Source organism: Pristis pectinata, chromosome 2 (assembly GCF_009764475.1).
Source record: "Pristis pectinata isolate sPriPec2 chromosome 2, sPriPec2.1.pri, whole genome shotgun sequence".
Classification (NCBI taxonomy): Eukaryota; Metazoa; Chordata; class Chondrichthyes; order Rhinopristiformes; family Pristidae; genus Pristis; species Pristis pectinata.
This window is the reverse complement of record NC_067406.1, coordinates 133,903,266-133,930,125: the sequence shown is the minus strand read 5'-3', so window position 1 is coordinate 133,930,125 and position 26,860 is coordinate 133,903,266. Positions and strand designations below refer to the sequence as shown.

The following is a 26,860-nucleotide window of genomic DNA, read 5'->3' as shown; positions in this document are numbered from 1 at the left end:
TTGGGGAAAAAAATATATCCCTTGCTTTAATCGGAGAGACTGAATGGCAGTTTACTTCATCTATTCTGAAGCTTATCTGAACCAGCACTGGACTCTAGCATTTTCCTGAGTCTGTCTTGAGGCCACAAGAATGTAGAAATTATAACTAATCTGCTTGGTATTCTTCCTCCATTCTAGCTGTAGTTCTAATCTGATGCACCTTCCTTGCTCCTGTTTCCCTCCTGTACCCATCTAGTTTATTGAAATGATGTCTGGTTCTTTAGCTAACTGCATTGATGAGCACTGTTCTCTGAGGTAACTAGACTATTTCCAGGAAGTTCCCATGCTCTAGGAAGGAGAAGTACAACGAGGGACTTGATTAAGCAAATTGGGTCTGAGATTAGATTCTTAGTTTCATTAGTATGGCTCAATGGATTACTATCCTGTGTGAGTCCCTACTTTGGGATTTGACTGCAGAACTCAGGTTTAAAGTTCAGTGACCTTGCCCATATTTATTGCTTAGCTAATGCAGAGGGAGACTGTTAAATTCATAATTTTGCTGAAAGAAACCCCATAAACCCTTGCGTCTCCATTTCAGTTTTGGTCATGTTTATAGCCTTCTACTTCAATTATAGCAGCATATCTCCCAACCATCCCCCCCAAACTAAATCCAGCTAATTACCATCTGATATCACCAAAATCTGTTGTGCCTCAGTGTCCTACTTTTATATTTAATTCCTTGTCTTCTGTAAAGTTTTGGGATGTTTTGAAAGCAAGTACATGTTCTGTTAGGCTTAGTTGTAAATTTCTCATTCTTTTATTTGTTGCTTGCATCTTGGTTGATTATTGAGCACTTAATCCTTTTGCAAATAACGGGTTCTTTGTTTCATGAGCAAGGTTGTTAAAAAAAAATTAGATAATAGTATGCTTTCTTCTCATTATATTGCATTCATGCATTTTGTGATTTTTGTCAACAGGGCAAATTATATGGCAAATTGTTGGCAGCAAGACAGAATATTGCCAATGAGAAAAATGTTCCTCCAGCTATTTTGGCTACAAACAAGATATTACTGGAGTTTGTCAAGATAAGGTATTTTTTAAAAAAAAACTACATTTGGGTCTGGATGAGAGAACTGCATATGATTCAGCTAATGCAAATAATCAATCAGCTCATTGACTTTAAAATAAATATCTGATATATATTTGGAATTTTATCTGTTTTTAAAAGTAATTAATGCTTCTTGAACTGAATTTTAGTTGATATTTGTAATTGTGGTACCTTTTGAAAGCACATGTTTGTCTTGGACCTGTAAGATTCAAGAGTTTAATAGCAACATTTCAATATGCCAAGTAGAAAATGAAAATTGGCAGTACTTTAAAGATATATTGGCACAGGGCAAATGATGTCAGCCTTTTGTTTATAGTGCCGATAAAGAGTCTCATGTCAAGCAAGCGAGGGACTACTGGTATAATGGATACATTCTGAGGGAAGAGGAAAAGAAGGGAAGTGAATTAGAGAAAGGCAGAGGGGAAGACTGATTAAATTGTTAACTGTTGTCTGATGTGCTAGGTGCTTCCAGCATTTGTTTTTATTGCCATTACTGTTGCCATTATAACTACCTTATGTTAATATTCCTCATTAATGATATTGATGTTGATGTGAAAGTGCCCATTTTAATTCTTTTCTTTTCCACCAACAGGCCAACAACTGTGGACAACCTGAAAAGAATTGATGGTGTATCTGTAGCTAAGTCTGCTGTGCTGGCTCCTCTCCTGAATATTATCAAGGAGTTCTGTAAAGCCAATCAATTGAAGGTATTTTGCACAAAAAAAATCTTTTTCTTTGGATCTTAATCTGCTAAATTGTGTAAGAGGATTCACACTGATTTAAACAGGGGCTGTCTGGATGAGCAAGCACGTACCATTAGACTCTGCTACTGATCAGGAGACTGGATTGTGGAATGGCTTTACTCTCGTCTTCTGCTTATGTCTGTTTTGATTTCTATCCATATCTAACTTTGAATCCCTTTGGATACCCATTGATGTATACATACAACGCCCTTTGGGTCTTAAGACACTAGAACATTAATAGGATAAGCAATTGATTGCTTTCACCAAAATAGACATCAGATTAGTGCCAATGCTGAGATACTTTCCTTCAGTGTATATGGTCTCTTCTGCCAGCCACTTCAAATGATCTGGAACCAATGTCTTTACTTGCCTGTTCGGTGTAAATTATAATTGAGCAATCCAAAACATAAGTCTGTAAAGAAAGAAATCCCACACAAGCAGGAAATTGGGTATTCGCATGTGGCTTAAACGTTTTGCCAGTAGAAGCACATATGTATTAATTTCAACTTTCCAGGAGGCTGATGCAGTTTTCCAATATCTTGAATAATTCAGATTTTGAGCAGATTTCCACCACTGGGAAAAATCATTTGCGGAGCAATGTTTGTAATCTTAATAGGTTAAGGAAAAACTCTTTTAGATAAAGAACAGAAAAGGGGAAAAGTAATGTCAACGATAAGGAACTTGTAAATAATCCTCCTAAGAGCCATGGATAATATTAACCTAGAGATGGATTTGACCATATTCTGATCAAGACAAATGAGTTCATTTAATTATTGGGGTTCCAGAGATAAATTCGAGAGAACTATTTAGACCTTGTGCTTCAGTACTAAAGGAGAGCTGGACAATTAGGGGTGTTATTCTTTGAATATAACATTAACCTGAGGCATCATCTGCCTCTCAGACAGAAATGTAATAGTGTTATACTGTTTGAAGGGAGTAGGCAGGTGTAGCTGTGTTTCATCCTTGTTTAGCATAATTGATCTTTCTAAAAGTACTTCAAAAATAATTGTGTGTTTCAATAGTGAGTTAGGTAGACCAACACATGCTTGTGACTATTTAAAAGTAACCTCCAGTTACAGAATTGTGAATATGTTCGTTACAAAATGTCTTTCTGATCTTTGAAGTAAACAAGATTGCATAACTAATATTCAGAAGTTTTGTTAAGTTGAGCAGGATCATTTAACATGACTATCTGGCCATAAATAAGTTCTTTTGAAGCATATTGAATTTATTTTTTTATTGGACTTATTTCATAATTTATTTACCAACATAGTTTGGAAAGTTGGATTTACTTTGCCTGGAAATTTGTTCCCTAACCATAGTGCCAAATGCACTACATGGCAATGGCTTTGCCTTCACTTCAATAGAACTCTGTTTCAGAAGTGAATTAGAATAAGTTGCCACTACTATATTCAGTGTTTAGCACTATGAACCAGGAATGAATTTGTAGGGAGCAGTGTTTTCCAAAAACAGGTGTGTGTCATAATCATAGCTGAATGATTCACCTACTTTATTATTTTCACCAGATGGACAAGTTTTCGGTTTCAACTCAAAATCCAGTGGTCCAACCAAACTTTGCCTTTGGCCACCAGTCTAATATTGCATGTGTAACAATGGTAAGAAGTCATTCAAAAGAACCCACTTTACCTAGTTCTAGTAATTGTTAGATTTTTGTACTCTACCCAATATTTGACCACTGAGATATTTAATGTAATAACAATATTCGCTGCCTTTCTTAACTTCCAAAGTATGCCATGCTTATTCTTTTAGTTTTTTAAAAAATCTGTCTAGACTTTGACTTTTCATTTATTGCAATGCTTATATAACTGTTGAACTGCTTGAGCATTTTTCTTCTTCTCCCCTAATAAAGGCCTTGATGATAACAAAATCCTAGCACACTCTCGTCTTTCTTGTTCCACACCCATGGCTCCAGTCTTTGCTGAGGGTTAGATTTGAACATTGAATGCAATTAGATCTTGTTCTTCTGTAGTTTAATATTCAGAGATTCAGAGTAAAGATCTGTCTTTATTTTGTGTCAACATTCTTGTACTTTGCATCACCTCCAAAATAAATATTAGAAGCTCACATAATTCTTTGCTGCTAAGATTATGGCTATTTATCTAAATGATTCATTCCTCTTTTCCCTTCCCACTAGGTCCCCTTACTATTTTGCTATATAAAAATAAAGAAAACAATTTATCATAGCATTATTGCATGCTTGATGTGAAAGGACTTTCAGAAGCACCTACCCAGTAAGAAATTGTTAAATAAAAACATCCCCACTGTCATTTGTATTGCTAAGCAGATAAAACATCACATATATTTGATTACATTTGGTGAATCATGTTGCATTTATGAATATGTGATATGTTTTATGTATTTATAATTACCGCATCTGTGCATGCAAGCAAGTTCCTGAGAAATCACTAAAGAGGCACCATGGACCAAATTCTGAAAATCATTCTGGTAACTTCATTTTTTTTTTCGTTTCAGGCAAGAACCAGGGATTCAAGCAATGTGATTGTTCCTGCAGTTGGTCAGCCTTCATCTTGTGCACCAAGATCTGATGACATGGACGTTAATCAAGCTGGACTTGGTCATCCAGTTCAGGAACTGAACATCAGCACTGTTCAGAATCCTTCATCTCATTCAGGTAAACATAATTTAGTCTTGCTTAGTTAATTACCCAGTCTTCAATGGAAGCTAAATAAGTAGATCAAATCAGTTTGAAGTTTAGTAATAAAACCACATGGTCTTTATAATTGAAAGTGTTCTTCAATGGATAAGTAGTTTTTATAGGCTTCTGCAAAACCGAAAACTGCCAGCTTCATTTCTTGATCATTGCCATCTCCTTTGGAATTGTATGAGAGATACTATACAGCATAGAGTATGAAAGAAAAAATAATAAAGTTCTAAAAATAACCACACTATTTAGTTATTGTTGCTGAAAATGTATATCATTATCAAATTGTGAAGATGTTCATTACCCAGATACACATAAGATGGAAGATCATTTGGCAAATTATTGGACAACTAGTGCCAGCTATATTAAAAGAGAAAGAAATTTTTTTTTAAAAAAGCAGATACTGGAAATCTAAAGTAAAGACAGAAAATGCTGGAAATACTCAGCAGACCATGCTGCATCTGTTGGAATAAAAACAGAGTTAAAGTTTCAGGTCAAAGACCAATCGTCAGGACTGGGGACCCAGCATATTTTGTTTTTATTTTAAAAGGGAAAGAGTTGAGGTCCAAAATGGAATGAAAATTATACACTCATTGCTGTTGGTCTGTTGATTATAAATTGGCATTTGTCAGTCCCTAATCTCAACTGGTAATGTGTATGCAATGAAGACCAGGCAATTGGTTGCACCAGAGCAAATTGATGCATAAGTCACATTGAGCAGCTGTTGTATATTCACATTTATGAGGATTAGAGAATGGTGCAATGAAGTCAGTGGGTCATTATTAGGGAAATACAGTAATCCACTCAATTTGACCTTGTCTGTTGTTCATGGAAGACTGAGGGTTTGTATTCTGCAAATAAATGAAAGTTAGAAAGGCTGGCTTGAGTAGAAGTTGCCCTGAAGTTGTCAGATTGTCTTTCCATTACTATGGTATCTCTCTGGAGAGGAAATTTTGAATTGGACACTGATTAGCATCACTGATTGCTGGCTGTTAAGAAGCAGATTGCAAATTTCTTGAAGCAAAGTGTATATCTATCTTATAATCAGAAGTAGGGGACCAGGCAGAATGCAAAATGACAATGTGTTCATGCATTGTTGAAGTGCATTAATACCCTCCACAAATAAAATGTTCTTTCTGAATCCAAGTGTATATTGAGGTATAACTAGGGCACACAGTGCAAGTATCAAAATCATAATTTAAAAATAAATCAAAGGAGAAGTCCTTCATCAGGTTCTTTTTTTGTCTGGGGTCTGCTTTCCCTATGGCACTTAGGCAAAGGGCTCTCTGTCTTTTGCATTACTCTGTGGATCACGTTGTTGTCATTCTATGTCACTTATTGTTTGGATATAAATAATGTTTTGGTTTTTCCGCATGTGGTTTTAGACCATTCATTCTTGGAATATGGATTTGCTTCAAGGCCAGGGTTTGGTGTTCATCCCTGGTTTAGTGGGACCAAATTGTTTTCTAGGAGACTTCAGAGAGCAGTTAGTTTGGGACTATAGTTGCGCATAGACCTGGCCAGGGAAGGAGAATCCTTTTCCATCTGGAAAGAACATTAATGAACTTTGACAATCTGACAACTTCAGGGCAGCTTCTACTCAAGCCAGCCTTCCTTACTTTTGTTTATTTGCAGAATACAAACTCTCAGTCTGTCATGAACAATAGATAAGGTCAAATTGAGTGGATTGTTCAGAAAGGATTACGAGTGCAATAACAATCACTACATTGCCACATTCATATAGTTACTCTTAGATTCAACTGTCAGTAGAGGCTTTGTTTTAATGTTATTTTGGTTGAAATCATGAAATTATTGTATCAATACAAATCACTCAAATGTTTTCTCATATCATTTTGTTGCTCAGGAGTTGTTCAGTCAGAGTTGCTGGTGGAGCCATTGCTATTAAATACTGTTGACTTTGTGAATGATATGTAATCTTTTTAAAGTACCCTTAACACATTAGTGTATGTCCCCGAATGGAAATGTATTAAATTGTTGCAGTATTAGAAATGTAAAATTTCATGTAGAATGGGACAGTGTAAACGTACTTTGGCACTCTAGGTACTGTATTGATGAGTGGAATGCCAAGAGTCTGTGATACACTTCCTCAAATTCTTGATGTGTGATGTGATGCTCACGGAGTACTTTAAGTGCTAAGGGAAATAAAGAAAAAAAATGGGCAGTGCTAATCCTGTGTATTATCTAGTGGTAATGAGTGGACTTGACGGTAAGACAGCTATCTGGTCTAATATCTAGGGAAGATCTGGAGAAGAGAGAACAAAGCAGTAAGTGTGTTTCTTGTTCTTTCCGGTTAATTTCCCAGAATCATTGTATTTTCTTTAATTAACACCAGATTTTTGTTGAAACTGTAGACTTCAACAGGGAAGCTGTTCAGACACACAATGATGATAAGCACCCAGGACAGCCACAAAGTTCCCATGTTGAAACAAAATTTCCCCAAGCAAATTCCCCAGCATTTAGATCTTCTGAATCTTGTGTCGAAGAAGAACTAAACTGGATTGAAACAGCAGTGAGTATTTTGTTGAAGACCCTTTTTTTCCTTTCCATAAAAATGAGCAAAAGATCTTAACTGTCCTAAATGTGATTGTGCCTATATTTTTGACAAAGATTAAAACAGAGCGTATTGAAAAAACACAGAAGGTAAACTGAAGGTGGTTCTCAAATATAACCACTGGCAGTGATCTGATTTTTCAGCCTGATCATTGGAATGTAATTAACTAGAACATTAAAGGTTGGACAGTCGTTGTATGTGTCAGTGCATGGTTGCAATTGCCATAGGAGGGAACAGTAGCCAGCACACTAAAAGAATGTACAAAAACATCCACAAGTAGCTGTTATAAAATAATTGTATCATTGCCATAGAAAATGTTGTATGTTGCTCTTAATGGGGTACCATTTCAGTATTTTCCCTCTGAGATTCCTTTATTGGATCATATTTATTTTGTGGTATTGATAAGCCAATAGGTGGCAGTAGAATACCAACAATTGTTTTGCATTTCTCTGCATATTTATATCACATTTTTCTATGGATCATGTATTTAGTAAGATTTTTATTTGCCTTTTAATGTTAACAGAAATGTACTCAAAATTTCTTTGAGTGGGAGGGGGAGAAATAAGAATTTTCTATCATTTATTTACTTCCTAAGGTGCATGATAAATTAACCTAAAAGCATGAAATATAGTATCTAGAGTACACCCTCGCATTATGGAGGTGTTGCATTCCTAGAAAACCATCCGTATTGCGATTTTACATAACACAAACCCTTGACAAAAGTTGTCAAAGTTTGCTATTTCTTTTGCATTTTGAATTTACTGGCGAGCCCCACGTTACGACTGTTCAGGTAACAGAAATTTCTCATTACAGAATTCACAAATCACTACTCAAAAAAAAACTGAGATATGGAATCAAATTCCTGCTCTCAGAATTTATGTGGGAGAAAAAAATGTAAATAAGTCAACACAAAATGTATTTCTTTTTCAACTCGTGTTTCTTGACGCATGTGCACATGATGCAGCTTTGCTATACAGACCGTTTACTACGAATGCAATACCCCTCCCCCCATCTTGCATGCAGGAGCTGCCTGTATTTATTTTTTTCGCACATAAATTCCATAAGAGCGAATTTTTATTCCATGTATAAAATTTTCAGTAGTGATTTGTTAATTTCATCAGGATGAATTTCTGTTACCCAAACTGCTGTAATGTGAAGGTACACCTTACTTTTTAACTTTGTTCTTGGTCACAAGGTGAGCCACAAGGGATGTAGTTAATTTTTAAAAACAGAATCCTTTAAACAAGTGCAAGCAAGATATGACCTGGCACATGCGAGTTGATGGTTTCTCTACCTGTGCCCCAACAAACAGACCTTTTTCTTCAATCTCCAGACCATATCCACAACTTGTACCAGTGTTCATTTTTGCAGTTTATACTTGCTCCTCTTTAGCTTTGTGTTCATGCAGCTTTGTGCTCCGCTATTAAGTTGACCCATCTGGTTGACAACACAATTTCTGTCCTGTTGAACTTCAATAATCAGATAAAGGAAAAGATCCTGTTATCCTGAAGGGAAAGCACAGTATATCATCCAATTCTTTTGGAAAGTTGTTCTTGGGTGTTAGAATTAATGTACAAAGTTTATTTAAAATGACAAACTGTAAACGAGAAATAGAAATTGCTGCTTAGAATTGGTTGACTAATTATTCTTTGGATTAGCGTATTTCAGATAACTACTTCCACCTCAGGCTAACTCTGTCCACTTGTTTCTTATAAATATGATAGTGGTGAAATAAATATTTTATTGCCAGATTTGCATATTACTTTCACAACATTACAGCAGTGACAATGCTCCAAAGGAATCTATTGGCTCAAATGCATTCTGAAATGTCCTGACAACGTGAAAGGGTCATATGGTACTACATTCCCATAATACCTTTATCTTTTGCACAAAGCATCTTGAATTTATTCTGACTAAAGATCTACCTGTTTTGTCTTCAGGGGAAGCACACAGGAGGCAGTCGAAACGTGCCAACCAGTATGCCCTCTGTTAGTTTAGAATCATGGAAGCAGCCTGATGCAAGAACAAAAACATTGTCTGATGATTCACAGGCAGAGGTGAGTGAGTTCCAATGATGAATGCTTAGGCTTTTTTTTCTGGCCAAATATGAGCCTCCAGCTCTTGATTTGTCACCACGTAGGGTTCTTTTGTGTTTATGTACTTACTTCTTAGAAACTATTGATACAGAGATACCAGACAGAACAGAAATGGGTATAATTCATATGACTGGGAATTTTTTTTTGCACAGTGATTCGGAAAGGTTTTTAAGAAATGAGAGATCCTTCGTTTAAGTATTATCATTGCCAAGTCTATTATGTCCAAACTGCATACGTTCTCTTAATCCATTTAAATGGTACAATTTATGATTCCATGTAGATCCATTGTGAATCTGTCGGAACTTTGGATCATTCTGGATACCCGTCCCTAGATTTTCAGCTCCCCTCTCAATACTTCTGCTGCTTGTCTGACACCAGTTTTGGATAAGCCACAATTTGATCCAACTAAACCACTGTCAAATTGAAGCCTTATCTTTGGCACCTAACATAAAGTCTTTACCTCTTTGTTATCGATTTTGTTACTTCCTTGCCAGCTGTTTTGGGCTGAATTTCGCTGCTGGTATACTTGAAGTCCAACCAAACCCCTTCAGGATCTTACTCTATACCACATCTAGCTCCACTTGCACATCCTCCCAGTTTTTCTCACTGGTCATTATTGACTCTCAATCAGTAGTAGTTATACCGATAATGGCCATTAAGAATACCTATGGTCTTGTTCATTGAGTTTCTGATCAAAACTTCATCCAGAAATTAGACTGCACAGCTGTATTTATCCTACATAGTTGTGTCTTGGTGAATTTTCACATCTTAAGTGGATGAAACAGACTGTGCTTGAGCATTATTGGCTCAAATGCCTGGAGAATTTTTCATTAACGTAACACCATCCAACTCTACCACTGCAACTATTGAACTACCTAGTTCTGTGCTGCTTAATTCCATTCTGATGCAGCCGGCATAATCGAAGACCCCACCCACCCGGGTCATTCTCTCTTCTCTCCTCTCCCATCAGGTAGAAGATACAGGAACCTGAGGGCACGTACTACCAGACTTAAGGACAGCTACCCCACTGTGATAAGACTATTGAATGGTTCCCTTATACGATGAGGTGGACTCTGACCTCATGATCTACCTTGTTGTGACCTTGCACCTTATTGCACTGCACTTTCTCTGTACCTGTGACACTTTACTCTGTACTGTTACTGTTTTTACCTATACTACATCAACGCACTCTGTACTAACCCAGTGTAGCTGCACTGTGTAATGAATTGACCTGTATGATCGGTATGCAAGACAAGTTTTTCACTGTACCTCGGTACAAGTGACAATAATAAACCAATACTTAATTAGGCGAACTTACTTTCTAATTTAAAATGCAGTTTCTCATACCCCTATCTTTAGCTTACCCCAAAGCTACAGTTCCTCTCTGCCTCTTGGACTTCACATTCTAATTCTGACCTTTTTTACATCTTTCCTCCCATTAGGCCACCAGAGTAGGTTGCATGCTCTAAATTTTCTTGCTTAAACTGCTCAGCCTTTCCAGCTCAAACTCCTGCCTTAATTCTCTCTATAACCCATGCTTTTGATCAAGCTTTAATCTTGCTGTTTTCCCATTTTTTTTTTGTCTCTGCTACTATTCATTTCAGATTATACTTTTCAGACCTCCCAATATAAGGACACTATTGACACCTGATTGACTTTTGACACTTTGAGTTGTCTGGCAAAAACACGAAAACTAAAGATTCTTGTAGCTTGGAATCTCTGAAAATAGATGTATTCAACAGATTCTAACTTAACATGTTTTTACAAAATAGATTTTCAAAGAACTAATCTAGGACCCAATGGATAATATGTACACTTCATCTCTGAAATCAGCACCTATCATATGATCTCACCTATCCTCTGCCCGCGTGTGCTCCTCCCCCTCCCCTCACCATCTTATTCTGGCTTCTGCCCTCTTCCTTTCCAGTCCTGATGAAGGGTGTCGGCCTGAAACATCGACTGTTTATTTCCCTCCATAGGTGCTGCCTGACCTGCTGAGTTCCAGCACTTTTTGTGTATTGCTCCTGAATTTGTTATGATGGATGCATTCTCAAAGTCGGTCATCAATTAATGGGCTCGTGGACTAATTAGTGGTGAGGTGGGGATGGATAAAGAAAGGGCAAGGTAGAGGACATGGTATCTTCCCAGTTCCTTGCCTCTTCTTCTCACCCCACCAACTCACAGTCTTAAAGCATGGAAACAGGCCCTTTGGCCCAACCCATCCATGCTGACTGTGTTGCCCAGTGGGCTAGTCCCATATGCCTGCATTTAGCCCATGGCCCTCTAAACCTCTCTTATCCATGTACTTTGGCTTTTAAACGTTGCTAATGTGCCTGCCTCAACCACTATTTCTGGCAGCTCAGTCCAAATACGCCCCACCCTTTGCGTGAAGAAGCTGCCCCTGATGTCCCTTTTAAATCTCTCGCCTCTGATCTTAAATGTGTACCCTCTTGTTTTTAGCACCTCCCTGGGAAAAAGACGACATCTTTCACCCTTTCTATGCCCCTCATGATCTTGTATACCTCTATCAGGTCATCCCTCAATCTCCCAAATTCCAAGGAATGAAGTCCTAGCCTATGCAACCTCTCCATGTAACTCAGGTGTCCAAGTCCAGGCAACATCCTGGTAAATCTTCTCTGCACTCTTGTGTGTCTGTTTATCAAATGATCTGTCTTCCTATTTGAATATGATTTATGTTTGTCTGTTCCTCGTTTTTATGCTGTGTATCATGTTTCTGTTTTATATTCACTTCTCTTTGCCTACATGGACATGTTGTGTTTTGTGTTTTGTCTTTTGCCATCCCCATGTATCAATCTCAGGAGGATCTGATAATCTGAGTGTAGTCTCCAACTGACGACGGAAACATCGATTTCTCTAACTTCCAGTAACCACTACCCTTTGTTTTCCTTTCACTCCCCCCATTTTCCCTCATTCCTGTGGCCCCTTCACCCCTTTTCTTTTCCTCCCCTGCCCTCTTGACCTGCCCACCACCTTCCCTTTATTCCATGGTCTACTGTCCTCTCCTATTGGATTCTTCCTTCTTCAGCCCTTTGCCTCTTTCACTTATCACCTCCCAGCTTCTCACAACGTTCCCTTTTTACCCCTCTTGCCCACCTTCCTACCTTCCCCCTCTCAGCTGCCTGCTTGTGCTCCTCCTCCTCCCCTTACCTTCTTATTTTGGCTTCTGCCCTCTTCCTTTCTAGTCCTGATGAAGGGTCTTAGCCCAAAATGTCAACTGTTCATTTCCCTCCATAGATGCTGCCTGACCTGCTGAGTTCCTCCAGCATTTTGTATGTGTTGCTACAGATAGGCATTGTATAATCTTTTGGAGAAGAGTGCTTTGTGGCCATTTGCTACCACTGATCTTTCTGTTTAATCAGTAAATTGTTTTTAGTATCCTTGACCTTTGTTTGAGATACAGTGAAGAAGGCCATCATAAATTGAAGCTGCTCAGTTATGATGTTAAAGTGGTAGAAGTGCTTTGAAAAGTACCTGTCACATGGATGAAAGCTTTCACAGTACATTCTGCTGCATCTGTGCTAAATTAGCAGATTCTAAACATGGTACAGACCATTAAAAGATATTATATGTAGTAGATTGAAAACTATCTTGCTACTGGTTCTCAAATTATTCAATTTTTTTTTCTCCCTACAGGAGAAGCAAATAGACAAAGAAACACCTGAACTGGCACCTTGCAGTCAGAATCAAACTGCCAGGAATAGTCAGAGAAGCATATCCTCTGATAGTTTTGCATCCTGGAACGACCCATTGATTGATGCTTCTGTCAGGGATTTGTTTGATGATTCACAATCAGAGGTGAGGCCAGATGAGACTGTCGGTTTGGTCCATGTGACATTTTGCAGGTCAGGTTAACCTATTCCCAATGATTCAACCTATGCAATGCTTTCATGCATCTTATAAATTTTGGTATCACTATATTTCTTAGATACTGTAAATAAACAAATCATATGAAGTGAAATCCAGTATGCAAGTGCAGCAACAGCAAAATCAGTACTATATAATATTATGGAGTCATACAACACAGAAACAGGCCATTTAGCTCACCATGTCATGAAGAATTAATGTGTATATTTGTTTTATTAATTAATGTCCAAAAATCTGACTGGCCTGGGCTTGCAAACTCCTTTCTCTGAATGGTACTCATGAATTGGTTGGGTTTTACCCACCAGCTTTTATTATCAATGTGTATGTTGTCAACACAAAAATTGACCAGACTAATTGAATCTAAATTCATATCTGGCCACACTATAGTATAAGTTCATTTCGCTTGGATTGCTGGCCAATGTTCATAACCATTGTACAATAACTTAATGCTCCCAAGGTTTTGCCTGCCTTTAAATTTTTTAAATTAAATTTTAAATTTTTTTAATGTTATGTACAGCATGGTAACAGGCCCTTTCAGCCCAACAAGTCTGCACCGCCCATTTTTAAACCCCAAATTAACCTACCCGTATGTCTTTAGAATGTGGGAGGAAACCGGAGCACCCAGAGGAAACCCACGCAGACATGGGAGAACATACAAACTCCTTACAGATAGCGACGGGAATTGAACCCCAATCGCTGGCGCTGTAAAAGCATCACGCTAACCGCTTCTGCAACAAAAGAAATGCTTTTGCCTTGAAAACAAAGAACAAAGAGATGAAGAAAGGAATGAAATAATTATTAACTATCATATTCTTATCCAAAGTGCAGAGTTTTTAAGTAGTAAAGGCCATTGTGAGTCATGTAGCCCATTGTTAATCTTAATTGAATTCATGCAAAAGATTGGGAAAACCAGTTTGGTACTTTATCAGAGTCATTTGTCACCACATTCTCTGTGCATTGCTTATCGTTGTACTGTTTCAAGATTCACAAAACATTGAAAAAGGCTACTGACAGCTACAATGGAGCTGGAACCATGAATAAGCATTCAGTCACCAGCAGTGGTGCTGAACGATTGAAAGAGGCACAGGCCAGACAGTCAAAGACAGGGCCAGTTCTTGAAATGTCAATGCAAAATCAGTATATAAAGTGTGGTTATTGGAGGTCTCATGAATGTTACCAGTTTGTAGCATGAAAGTTTATATTTTAATCATTGCTATGTTTCTGCAACCTCCTATTATAGATTAATAATTAAAAATTTGCACTTCAGAGTTCTAAAATGTTTGCAGCCTGATAAGATCTTTTGTTGTATAGTTTACTTGCTTTATGAAATTATTTTGAACACTCTTGCCAACTGTTAGGTACTGTATGGAAAAATAAGGTGCAATTTTATCCAAGGTCAACAATGGATGGGAGCATTTGTTGGTGAGGGAGTTCCCAGTGGGTCTTGACAGGATGGATGTGGAGGGTATATTTCCTCATGTGGAAGAATCTGGAAAAAGGGTCACTTAAAAATAAGGGATCATTGGTTTAAGACAAAGCAAAACTTTTTCTTTGAGATTTTAAGTCTTTGGTGCTCTCTTTCTCAATGGATGTTGAAGTAGAGTCTTTGAAAATCTTTAAAGTAGAGTTGGATAGATTGTTGATAAGCAAGGGAGTGAAAGATTACTAAGGATAGGCAGGAATGTTGCATTGAGGTTACAATCATATCAACCAGGATCTTACTGAATGGCTGAGCATTAGCTCACTAACTGATAGTACTGTGACAGTTTTTGACAATTCATGATTGCTATCTGCTGTAATGTTGTCTTTTGTGCTTGATGTGAACTGCAGTTCTATAATCATAGAAGTTCTTGATGGCTGACTGTTATATGCAGATAGAATTATTAACATCTACTAACTGGAAATGAGAAGTGTCTGTAATAAGATTATGAAGGTGAATAGAGTATATTGAGTGTGATTGGGGCTATAGCAGATTTTGGCAGGGACCTTCAGACTGGGTCCTCGTGGGAGATGCAAGCTGTACCATTGACATTTAATAATACTATGCCCAATTTTATTGTTTTTCAGAGCTGCAGTCAGTCATCAAAAAGAAAACTCCCAGAGTGGTTTGGGTCTTCAAAGCCACAGGAACTCTCTTGTACTGCAATAAAGAACGCGAAAAAGAGAAAAGGACTCTTCAGTTGAAGCTGTTTTGCTGCTACTGGCTATCAGATAAATCTCTCAACACTACGCTGTACTTGGTGACAAAATAAAAATAAGCCATTTGGGCCTCGCCCAACATTTCAATTGTATTGCACACACCTTATTTCTGCCAGGGACAGCCTGGTGAGAAGCCTTCTGTGAGGCAGGATGAAAGCAGCAGAAGATGGCAAGATGATAATTCTGTTGTTGTAAGACCTAATCCTGAATGTACTCAAATTCACTGTTAAGTTTTAATGATATTCTTATGCAGTGCGAAAATGTTCACACAGCACCTGTCTCCTTGCTGGTGTTAGCTCTATTAACATATATTGCTGAATTCTGCAGTACTTGTATTTTGAAAATTGAATTAATGTGGGATCATTCCTGCACTAACGTGAGCAACAGCGCATTTTGACAAAGTATTGTTTCTCAATTGCTTTGAAACTGCTTGTTGTATAGTAAGATATTCTGCAACATTTTGTTTGCAGAACAAACAAAACTTGCACTAGTGGAAAGTCTGCAGGAACTTTAATTTTGTACAGTAAGGATGATATTGTGAATTCTAAATAAATTAAAAATGAATCCTAAGTACTAACTAATGCAAAAAATGCATGATCTTGATGCAAATAATTTTTCATGTCTTTTTTTAAACTTGTGACAGAAGGAATCAAATTTTTCCCCATGTAATCTGTTGACTGTTCTGTTCTTCTTCATGTTTCTTTGTAACAAACAATGGTTTGGCACATCAGTGGACTCTGCCACAATGTATCAAAAACGTGCAGATTAAAATCGTTTCTATCCAGTGGGGAATTTCCAAGTCTGCCATGCAATCACAAATGTTTGAGCAGCACCAAGACACTTCCATGGATGAAAAAGAAAAAAATGGAGGTGGTCATCCGAAGTTGCTGACAAGACCTCTTCAGGTCGAACCTCAGGCATGTAAGAACTCACACTCTTTGTGCTAATGTATTTGGATGTCTGCAAGAAGTATACAGAAAGGTGTCATTGTAATAACGAAAAGGACATGCTGTTTGGGAAAGGAGACGGCTGTTGACAGTTTAATTAAATGTGAATTTAAAACTAGATTAAGTGAACTAATTTTTCTAAACTGTATTTGAAGAAATAAATTCCAGAGGGATTTGCTCTGTATTTCTGTCTTAAAATCTTGGTCCAAAATGATTACCAATTTAAAAAAAAATTGCAGATTTTACAACTGGGATAATGAAGCCTGACAAGAGGTAGTGGACAGTATGAACAGTTGCATTAATACATTTGCAAAAATAATCATTGTCACAACAATATTAATTGGCTGCATGCTTGTATGGATTATTGGTGCTGCAAAGTATGATATTTGCTGTTGAATCCAAATCAATTTTGTATGTTGCAATGCTTTAATTCTGATGTTCCACTCATCTTGGCACTGACTCAATGCCAGTTTGGGGAATGCTTATTTAAATACTTAGATGCTGTTTAAATGGAGCCTGCCACAGCTGTGGTGTTGGGTGAGAGGAAGGTCACAAAGATAGCAGCAAATACCCGAGGAAGCTGTCAGAAATTGACTATAAAATACCTTGTAAGGTAAAGGGAAGCAGAGGTGCAAAACAGCAGCAGCAAATAAATTTGGCAGAGTTTTGAAGATATCAGCCAGCTCAACAAAATGAGCATTGAAATCTAAGGTGTTTGCCTTAGGCAGACACCAGCAAACTGCATGGATTTGGGAGCTTAGATTATATCAAGAAATCATGTTGTACCTTTTGTTGGGTGGTGGTTGTGAATTGCAACCACCTGGAGAAGCAGGACTCCTTTGCAATGCAGGTACAACTTTAACAACATAACCGAAACAGAGAGGAAGCCTGGTCCTGCAACTCTTCCTTGCTGTTTCTTTGTATGTGTTTATTCATTATGTCACAGTGCCAGAGGAATTGAATGTGAAAGTGGAGGTCCAGGAGTAGGTAATTAATACCCCTGGACCTGTTGCCCTATTCAGCCAGATCATGGGTAATTTTTGTCCCAGCTCAGCTTATTTGTCTTTAATATGTACTTCCTGATACACTTGGCTATATAATACGTAAGTTTTGATCTCAGTATTGAGAACTCTCCAATTATTAGAGAATTCACAGGCTTTCAGGTTTCCAGCAAAACAATGGGGCAGATCTTGTACTATGCTCGGTTAACTGATTGTTTATACCCTAAATCACACTGTTTCTTCCAGGGTACAGTCTTCCACTTCCCAACACATTTCCTGATGTAAGTAGCCAGCTGCAGTGACAAGAACAGCGAAACGATCATCGACTGTCAAACCAACTATTTAAGTGTCCAGAATCCGTCAAAAGTTGAAAATCTTCAAGACACACGTGCAAAAAAGATTTAAATATAAAATCAAAATTGTAAATTTCTCCCATCAGCTGATTCTCCCATTATTTTCAGTGGCTTCACCTGTGAGGTCTCAACAGGTGAGTTTTCCCAACCTGAGAACTGGAAAATCTGCAGGAGTTCCTGGGTTTAGGCCTATCCTCAAATCCCACGTGGATCTTGGTAGATTTGCCCCACTGATTTAATTCCTGCTGAGACTTTAGCATTTTGTCTCTTCGTTCTGGATTTCTGTACCTGAAGCAGTAACTTGGCTTTTCAGCTCCCTGAACCCACATCATTTTAACCACCCAGTTTGATCATAATTATTCTTCCTGAATGAAAGGAATTAAAGACAAGGTGGTAGAGCCTCCCATCGTAAGGCTGGAAAATCATTTGTAGTGAATCTGCTGTACCCCTGCCATGAAAATTGTATCCTTCCTGTGCTGTGGATTTAAAACCAAACATTTTCCTCCAGACCTGTGCTGTAATCAACTGAAGTATTACATTCTTGCTATATATTTATTTCAAGTCTTTCAGACAACAGAAGAGCAAATACTCTCCAGATGGTAGCCTACAGATTCTGCTCCTATGCCAAAATCTAAGGAGGATGATCAGAAGTTAAAGGGCAGAAAAGATAGAGGGAAAATGGAGGGAGCTAACAGTAATGGCACCTTGCCATTGCTGTCCATGGTCTCACCACTCCCCGTCTTTACAATGGCAATCTTCCCTCTCCCCTCTTGGTCCTAATGCAGGGTCTTGACCAGAAATGTCAGCAATTCCTTTCTCACCACCACCACCACCCCTCCCCTAGATGCTGCCTGATCTGCTGAGTACCTCCAGATTGTTTGTTGCTTCAGATTCCAATATCTGCAGTCTTGTGTCTACAAGTAATGACAACATGGGTTGAAAGGAGAGTGATTCACCACAGACTGGTTCAAGGAGTGGAGATTTAGATGACGGGGTCGTGTGTAGAATGGCTAGAGGAAATTGAAAGAGGAAACCTTAAGGCCTTTCCATTTCAAAACTCCATCTTGGTCAGTAATCTCAATATACAGTATGTGCTCGGTGTTTCCCCAAATGCCTTCTGCTCCACCTAGAGTGATCACTGACAAGGTATACCCAGTGAGTAATTGAGGATGTAATGTATAAAGAAGGCTTTAAGAGCATCCTTGAATTGATTTCTCTACCTGCCTGTGACAGACCTCAGAATTGAATGCCATTTTTGGGAGTTGAGTGTTGGGCGTACAGATCATGTGGCTGATTCTTTTGGACCCAAATGAGTGCATTTGAAGTCCAGTCGTGTTGGTTTGGGAGAGTAAGCTGATGGTGTTCACTTATTCACAAGTGTTAATGACAAGGTTAATGGCAGGACTCTTAGCAGTGTCGAGGAACAGAAGGATCTTGGGGTCTACGTCCATAGATCCCTCAAGGTTGCCATGCAGGTCGATAGGGTTGTTAAGAAGGCGTATGGAGTGTTGGCCTTCATTAGTTGGGGTATTGAGTTCAAGAGCCGCGAGGTGATGTTGCGGCTCCATAGAACTCTGGTCAGACCACATTTGGAGTATTGTGTTCAGTTCTGGTCACCTCATTACAGAAAGGATGTGGAAGCTTTAGAGAGGGTGCAGAGGAGATTTACCGGGATGCTGCCTGGATTGGAGAGCATGTCTTATGAGGATAGGTTGAGCGAGCTGGGGCTTTTCTCTTTGGAGAGGAGGAGGATGAGAGAGGACTTGATAGAGGCGTACAAGGTGATAAGAGGCATAGATCGAGTGGACAGTCAGAGACTTTTTCCCAGTGCGACAATGGCTAACACAAGGGGACAAAATTTTAAGGTGATTGGAGGAAGGTATAAGGGGGATGTCAGGGGTAAGTTTTTTATACAGAGAGTGGTGGGTGCGTGGAACACACTGCCTGCAGAGGTTGTAGGGGCAGATACATTGGGACATTTAAGATACTCTTAGACACATGAATGATAGAAAAATAGGGGGCTATGTGGGAGGGAAGGGTTAGATAGATCTTAGAGCAGGATAAAAGGTCGGCACAACATTGTGGGCTGAAGGGCCTGTACTGTGCTGTCGTGTTCTATGTTCTCTTCTGTTAATTGATTTGGAGGATTTTGCTGAGATAGTGTTGGAGGACGCAAGCAGTGCATTGAGCTTTCAGGTCGAGGTAGTCCTTTGTCTCTGAAACAAATGGGGTTGGAGATCTCTGCTGCCCAGTGGACCATGAGCTTACTGCTGAGCTTGTGATCTTGATCTTCAAACACCATTTTCTTCAGCAGCCAATATCTTTGCTGCCATATCGAAGATGGGGGTGAATTTCATCTTTGATGTTTGTCTTGACAGGCAGAGGCTTGAGATATGGAAAGTAACCCAAGTTTTCTAGGGTCCTATTGAAGCTCTTTATTGTTGGTGCATTGTGTTATGTGGAGGCCTTTAGTTTTATTATTTTTCATTTTGTCATTCTCTTCAGTGAACCAGTAAAAGATGAGTTGGAGCTTGGCCTCCAGGAATGCATGCACACAAGTGCCTCCTATGATCTGTAGCTCAGTAACCGAGATTGGGGATGAGTTTTGGAGTGGAACTGACAAATGAACAGTTTCCTACCCATCTTGTAGATTGATTTCATTTCAGTGGAACTTTATTGCAAGGGGGTGCAATCTTGTGGCAAGATTGAGCAGAGGATTGGAATAATGACTCAGCCTGGATTGGAATTGGGCTTGTGGTGGACGCATTTGTTAGAACCATGGTTTGAACATCATCATGTAGCAGATATAGAATGGAAGCAGGTTTCTGGGTGTAGCCAAATTTTGAGAATGATTCTCCTCGGTTGACAGTTGATGATATTCCCTGCATTTTTCCTGGAATTGTCACACTGAAAATCATGTCCCTTGTACGTCTTGGTGGACGGAATCTACGTGGTGACTCAGCCCTTTGCCCACTGGGATGAGAGGGCTGAGGAGAGCCCATGGAATGACTATCCGTGGCAGACAACTGGGAGGTATCTCTAAGTACTGCAATCGGATTTGGCTTTTTTGAAGATGGTCACAATTATGGCATCTTAGATTTTCAGAAACTAATGACCTTGAATGGCATCAATTAATCTAAAACTGACCTGTGCTCCTATTTCTAGTATCTCCCTCCAGGGACCTCCATCAGGCCCTGTGCTGAAATCCCAATGGGTTGACATCATAGGTGTTCTGTGATTGGACTTTACTGGGGAAAGTTCTTAGCCCATATTGGGTCTGGTGCCTGGAAGGCAAAATCTATTTGGTGCATACACAACAAAAAAAAACAATTGGCCACTTTAACCAAAAGGGCTGTACGTGGTGGGGATCAGTGCTACATTTCGGATATCTAATAGCTACAGATATTTGTGCTTTACTGCAGGATAAGTGAAGGTAAATGGAACTGGGCTGGTGAAATTCAAGCGAATTCTGGTGAATTTGGAAACCTCGTACTAGCTAGCACATCACAGTAGCAGCATGTCTGTCATAGTGTTTCATGAACTGGAAAGAATATGGGGTACATTTTCACACTTTGATGCTACTGAGGTAGAGTTACCCAACATAGGAAGGATGTCAAGGCTTTGGAGAGGGTGCAGAAGAGATCTAGCAGAATGCTGCCTGGATTAGAGGGCATGTGCTATAAGGAGAGGTTGGGCAAACTTGGGTTGTTTTCTCTGGAGCGGCAGAGGCTGAGGGGAGATCTGATGGAGGGTTATAAGATTATGAGAGGCATAGATAGACAGCCAGTACCCTCTTCCCAGGGTTGAAATGTCTAATACCAGAGGGTATGCATTTAAGGTGAGAAATGGAAAGTTCAAAGGAGGTGTGCAGGGAAAGTTTTTTTTTTACACGGAGTGGTGGGTGCCTGGAATGTGCTGCCTATAGTGGAGGCAAATACGATAGGGGTGTTCAAAAGGCTCTTAGATAGGCACATGAATGTGTGGGAAATGGAAGGACGTGGACATTGTGTAGGCAGAAGGGATTAGTCTAGTTGGGCATTTGATTACTAATTTACTTAGTTCAATACAACATTGTGGGCTGAAGGGCCTGTGCTGTACTGTTCTATGTTCTAACAGTGCTCTTTGTCTGCTGGGTACCTGGACTATGCTCGCCACAATGTGTTAGCTGTCAATTTGCTCCACACACAATTCTGACCCATGCAAGGCTCTCATGCAACCTTGTAGCTCTCTGGTTGCTCATGATACTTTTAACACAGCACACACTCAAAATACAATTTTCAGCCAGAATGCTTGAGAGTCTGCTTTATCTCTTGGTGCCCCACATAAACTACAGTTATATAATTTGGCTGCATGAAGCATTAATTAATAAACAACACAGAGGATTGTATATAGGAGGGCCCTGACTTTGGGAATTGCATCGTGTGGGGTCTTGGTTAAACCTGCAGCTAATATACTAAAGTGGTAAAAGGAGAAGCAAAACTGTTGAGGAAGGCAATGGTTTTAACTACAGCATGTAATGCTGACCCTATGATACAGATTCTAACATTTTAACATAGCTATACAATTGGTTCTTGTTAACCTGAAACCCATTCACCATGATCACTGTTCAGTACACGTTCCATGGTTACCGGTTATTATTTGTATAAAGGTGATTGCTGGTGCATACTAACCTCAGATATGACAGATAATAATGCTGGATGCATTTAAGATACCTAACTCATGAATTATATCATGAGTCATGCCTAAAGGGTTTCAATTTCTTTACCTTCAGGGAATGTTTTCTCCCAGATCTTACTAAAAAGCACTTCTGGCAATGATAAATACTCAATGATTTAGTTTGGCAGATGTTGCAAAATAGTCCTTAGTTACATTAGTACATAAAAGAAATTAATGGTTTATGGGTGGGGGCATATATTTTCATTTAAAATTGTCACAGAAGGAGAAAGAAGTTTAAAAATTATTTTGTGCAGATGGCTAGTGGACTTGAATTGCTTTGCCCCGAGAAATAATTGTGGCAGAGACCAACTTATCTTTTAAAGGAAAATGGGTAAACATTTGAGGCAATTGACAAGATGGGGAAGATGGACTTTTGGATCTCCTTGTCTTTATCAAAATTTCTTTTTAGCTGCTGTACCATGAGAGACAGAGATCTGAAAGCCCAGGAAACTTTGGTTGTATGAAATCTCATACTGTAGAAAATAATTTGAGGAGAAGAAAGTTGAGTGTAATAGATTGAAAGTTCCATAAGATCAGCATCATCGACAGTTGACAAGTCATTTGGTGTGGATGGAATGCACCTAAAGATTGCTGATAGAAGCAAAGGTAGCAGTGGTATTGGCCACATACTTGATGTTGTCACTGGATACAGGAATAGTGCTTGAGGACTGGAGAGTTGTTGCTGTTCTATAAGGGTAGAGGAATAAAGCAGGGCACTTTGCCTGATATTAGTGATAGGGAACTTGATGGCAGGGTCAAACAAACATTTGGAAAGCCATGGGTTAATTAAGAGACTCAGCATGGACTTGTTAAAGGCAACTCGTGTCTGACTAACTGGATTGAATTCCATACAGTGGGAGAGAAGGTGTGTGTTAAAATGATCAAAGCTGATGGAATGTGATCATAAAGATAAGCAATTGGCTCAATAACAAAGATAAGAATGGTGTGAATGGATGTTTTTCAGTTTGGGAAGTGGTTTGTCGTAGTGTTCCTCAGTTGTGGGTCAATTGTTATTTTTAAGTTCTTTTAAAAAAAGACATTGAAGTATTGGGAGTGTTATAAAGCTAGCAGCCCGCACAAAACGTAAATCTTGGAAGGAAAGTATTGCAATAATCATGGGTGACCTTAATCATCAGATAGATTGGACAGTAAAGGTAGCATCGAGGACAAGTTCATATAGTATTTTTGAGATGCTTTCTCAGAGCAACATATTGTCAAACCATCTGGGAAGAGGCTGCAAACAATCTGCTGGAGGAACTCAGCGGGTCAAGCAGCATCTGTGTGTGAAACAAAATCATCAAAGTGTCAGGTTGAAACCCTGCATCAGGACTAAGTGTGGAGAGGTGAGATGGTCAGTATAAATAGGGAGTGGTAAGACAGGGTCCAGAGGTGACTGGTGGACTGATGGGCTGTGAAGGATGATGGGTAGATCAAGCCAGGTAGGAGCCACCCCTCCCTCTCCCCTACCTGGCTCACCCCTCCTTGGTCCACCAATCACCTCTGGCTGCTGTCTTACCACACCCCCTTTCCTCTTAGAGAAACAAAGGACTGCAGATGCTGGAATCCAAATGAAAAACATGATGATGCTGGAGGAACTCAGCAGGCCAGGCAGCATCCGTGGAGAGAAGCAGGTGGTTAATACTTTGGGTCAGGACCCTGCTTCAGGACTGAAGATGGGAAAAAGGGAAGCCCAATATATAGGAGGGAAAAGCAGAGCACGGATTGGTGGACAAAAGAGGGGAGGTGGGGTGGGCACAAGGTGGTGATAGGTAGATGCAGGTAAGAGACAGTGATGGGCAGATACAGGGGAGGGAGGGGAGAGCAGATCCACTGGGGGATGGGTTAAAGGTAAGGAGGAAAAAAGGTGGGTAGAAAAAAGAGAGAGGCTAGGAAAGGGAAGAAGAGGCATGGTTCGGGGTGGGTGTGGCGATTACTTAAAGTGGGAGAATTCAATGTTCATGCCGTTAGGCTGCAAGGTTCCAAGAGGAAAATGAGGCACAGTGCCTCCAGTTTGCGCTTGGAATTCTCCTGGCAGTGGAGGAGGCTGAGGACTGACATACGTAATAGTGTGGGAGGGGGAGTTGAAGTGACTGGCAACAGGGAGATGCAGATCGTGGTTACGGACGGAGCGCAGGCGTTCTGCGAAACGGTCACCTCGTCTGCGTTTGGTCTCTCCAATGTAGAGGCCACCACACTTGGAGCACAGAATGCAGTAGATGATATTAAGGGAGGTGCAGGTGAATCTCTGTCTCACCTGAAAGGACTGTTTGGGTCCCTGGATGGAGGTGGTGTAGGGGCAGGTGTTGCACCTATGGTGGGGGCAGTGGAAAGTTCCTGGGGTGGGAGTGGGATGGGTGGGGAGTGAACTATGGAGTCACAGAGAGTACAGTACCTGCAAAAGGCAGAAAGGGATGGGGAGGGGAAGATATGCTTGGTGGTGGGATCCCGCTGGAGATGGCAGAAGTGGCGGATACTGATGTGTTAGTACGTAGGCTGGTAGGATGAAATGTGAGGACAAGGGGGACTTTATCCCTGTTGGGTCTGGGAGGGGTGGGGGTGAGAGCAGAGGTGCAGGAAATGGCAGAGATATGGGTGTGAGCTCTTTCGACCACAGTAGGGGGGAAGCCATGGTTAGCAAAGAAGTTGGACATCTCAGATGCCCTGGAGTGGAAAGCCTCATCATGGGAGCAGATGCGGCAGAGGCAGAGAAATTGAGAAAAAGGGATAGTGTCCTTGCAAGAGACAGGGTGGGAGGAGCTATAATCGAGGTAGCTGTGGGTGTCAGTGGGTTTGTAGAAGATGTCGGTGGATAAGGAATCTCCTGAGATGAAGATGAAAAGATTGAGGAAGGAGAGAGAAGTGTCTGAGATAGTCCAGGTGAATTAGAGGGCAGGGTGAAAATTTGTGGTGAAATTTGTGCGGGTACAAGAGGTGTCACCAATGTAGTCATTGATATAGTGGAGGAAGAGTTGAGGAATGTGTCCAGAGTAGGTTTGGAACAGAGACTGTTCAACGTAATCAACAAAGAGGCAGGCATAGCTGGGGCCACGCGCATGCCCATGGCTATGCCCTTGGTCTGCAGAAAGTGAGATGAATCGAAAGTGAAGTTGTTAAGGGTGAGGACAAGTTCAGCCAGACGGAGGAGAGTGTTACTGGAAGGGGACTGGTTCTGTCTCTGGTCAAGAAAGAAGTGGAGGGCGGTGAAGCCATCATGATGAGGATTGGAGGTATATAGGGACTGGATGTCCATGGTGAAGATGAGGTTGTGCGTGTCAGAGAACTTAAAGCTATGGAAGGGTTGGAAAGCATGTGATGTGTCATGGACGTAGGTTGGGGGGGGGGGGGGGGGGGGGGGGGGGGGGGGGGGGCGGAGGGAAGAACAGGATAGCGTCCGGGTACGAGGATACGAGCTCCATGGGGCAAGAGCGTGCGGAGACAATCTCTCTATGACTCTATCACTTTATAACAGCAAAGCACTTTAAAAGTTAATAGCAAAATGCTGTAGATACTTTAAAAAAAATATTATTTAAAATTTACAATTTGTCTTGGTAACCAACACTCCATTTCAAGGCAGACTTCCACACAATCCTTTCACGGATCACTGGCTACACATTGATTCACTCGCTATTAGTTAATTAAATTCCTTTTGATACTTTAAATGATGGGCAACCTCTGTGCAAGTCCGCTGACACACCTACAGGATACAGCAATGACTCAGCTTCCTACCAATGATGCCTTTGTGGGATTCAGGTGCAGGATAGCGCACACATAAAATGGGCCCTACCCTGCCCTGCCCTGCCCAGCCCTTCCCAAGGGAATGTGTGCCAATAGTTCCACAACACGTTCAAACCTATCCGGCATGCATGGAATGGTGCGGAGAGTTAAACAAGAGAATATTCCTGAATGTGTCATCAAATGGAACAAAAGAGATATTTTTTTTGGTTAATCCTCCGGGGTATGGTTTTCAACTGGGAGGATTGTGCAAGCATCAATATTCATTTAGAAAGTCTGTTTAAGTTTTACTTGTTATAAAAGTAAGTTAAAGGATTGTTTACATAAATATCACAAATGTTATTCAAGTTGCCATACATGAAGTTCTTGTTAGTTAAAATGTCCAGTGAATAAAAGATCTTAGTAACTCCTTTTGTTTTCAGAAAATAATCACTTGTGGAATGATGTGGGTGCTGTTGGTAATTCTCAACCTTAATTGACCTTGAGAAGTAGTTGCCTTGAACCACTGTGGTCTGTGTAGTGAAAGCACTTTCACAATATAGTGACTGTTCCAGAAAGCTTTAGCCCAGCAACAATGAAAGACCGGTGAAATAGTTCCAAGATAGAACGATGCATGACTTGAAGGGTGATGACTTCTAGGTGGCAGTGGGACTCAAACTCATGACCTTCTGTCTCGGGAAGCAGTGATACCTCTGAGCCAAGATATGGGTGACACTTTAAAACATGTTTGGACAGTTCAAAATATTTTTGCAATGTATGTTGAGCAGTACATGTTGCATGTAAAATAATACAAGGAGTGGGATGTTTATTTTTAACAAGCGAAAGCTTATGCCTGACTTAAGAATT

The 26,860-nt window shown here is 40.0% G+C and overlaps 1 protein-coding gene across 1 annotated transcript in view; it reads left to right on the top strand.

Annotated features, from left to right (window-relative positions):
• The window catches only part of wrn (WRN RecQ like helicase), a 101,560-nt gene extending 85,229 nt beyond the window's left edge, over positions 1–16,331 (top strand). The window contains 8 exon segments of the mRNA XM_052033168.1: positions 957–1,069; positions 1,680–1,794; positions 3,357–3,446; positions 4,324–4,483; positions 6,886–7,043; positions 9,026–9,142; positions 12,836–12,997; positions 15,134–16,331. Of these exon segments, the coding sequence (XP_051889128.1) occupies positions 957–1,069; positions 1,680–1,794; positions 3,357–3,446; positions 4,324–4,483; positions 6,886–7,043; positions 9,026–9,142; positions 12,836–12,997; positions 15,134–15,250 (1,032 nt within the window). The 3' untranslated portion in view covers positions 15,251–16,331.
• Positions 16,332–26,860: the final 10,529 nt, after the last annotated feature.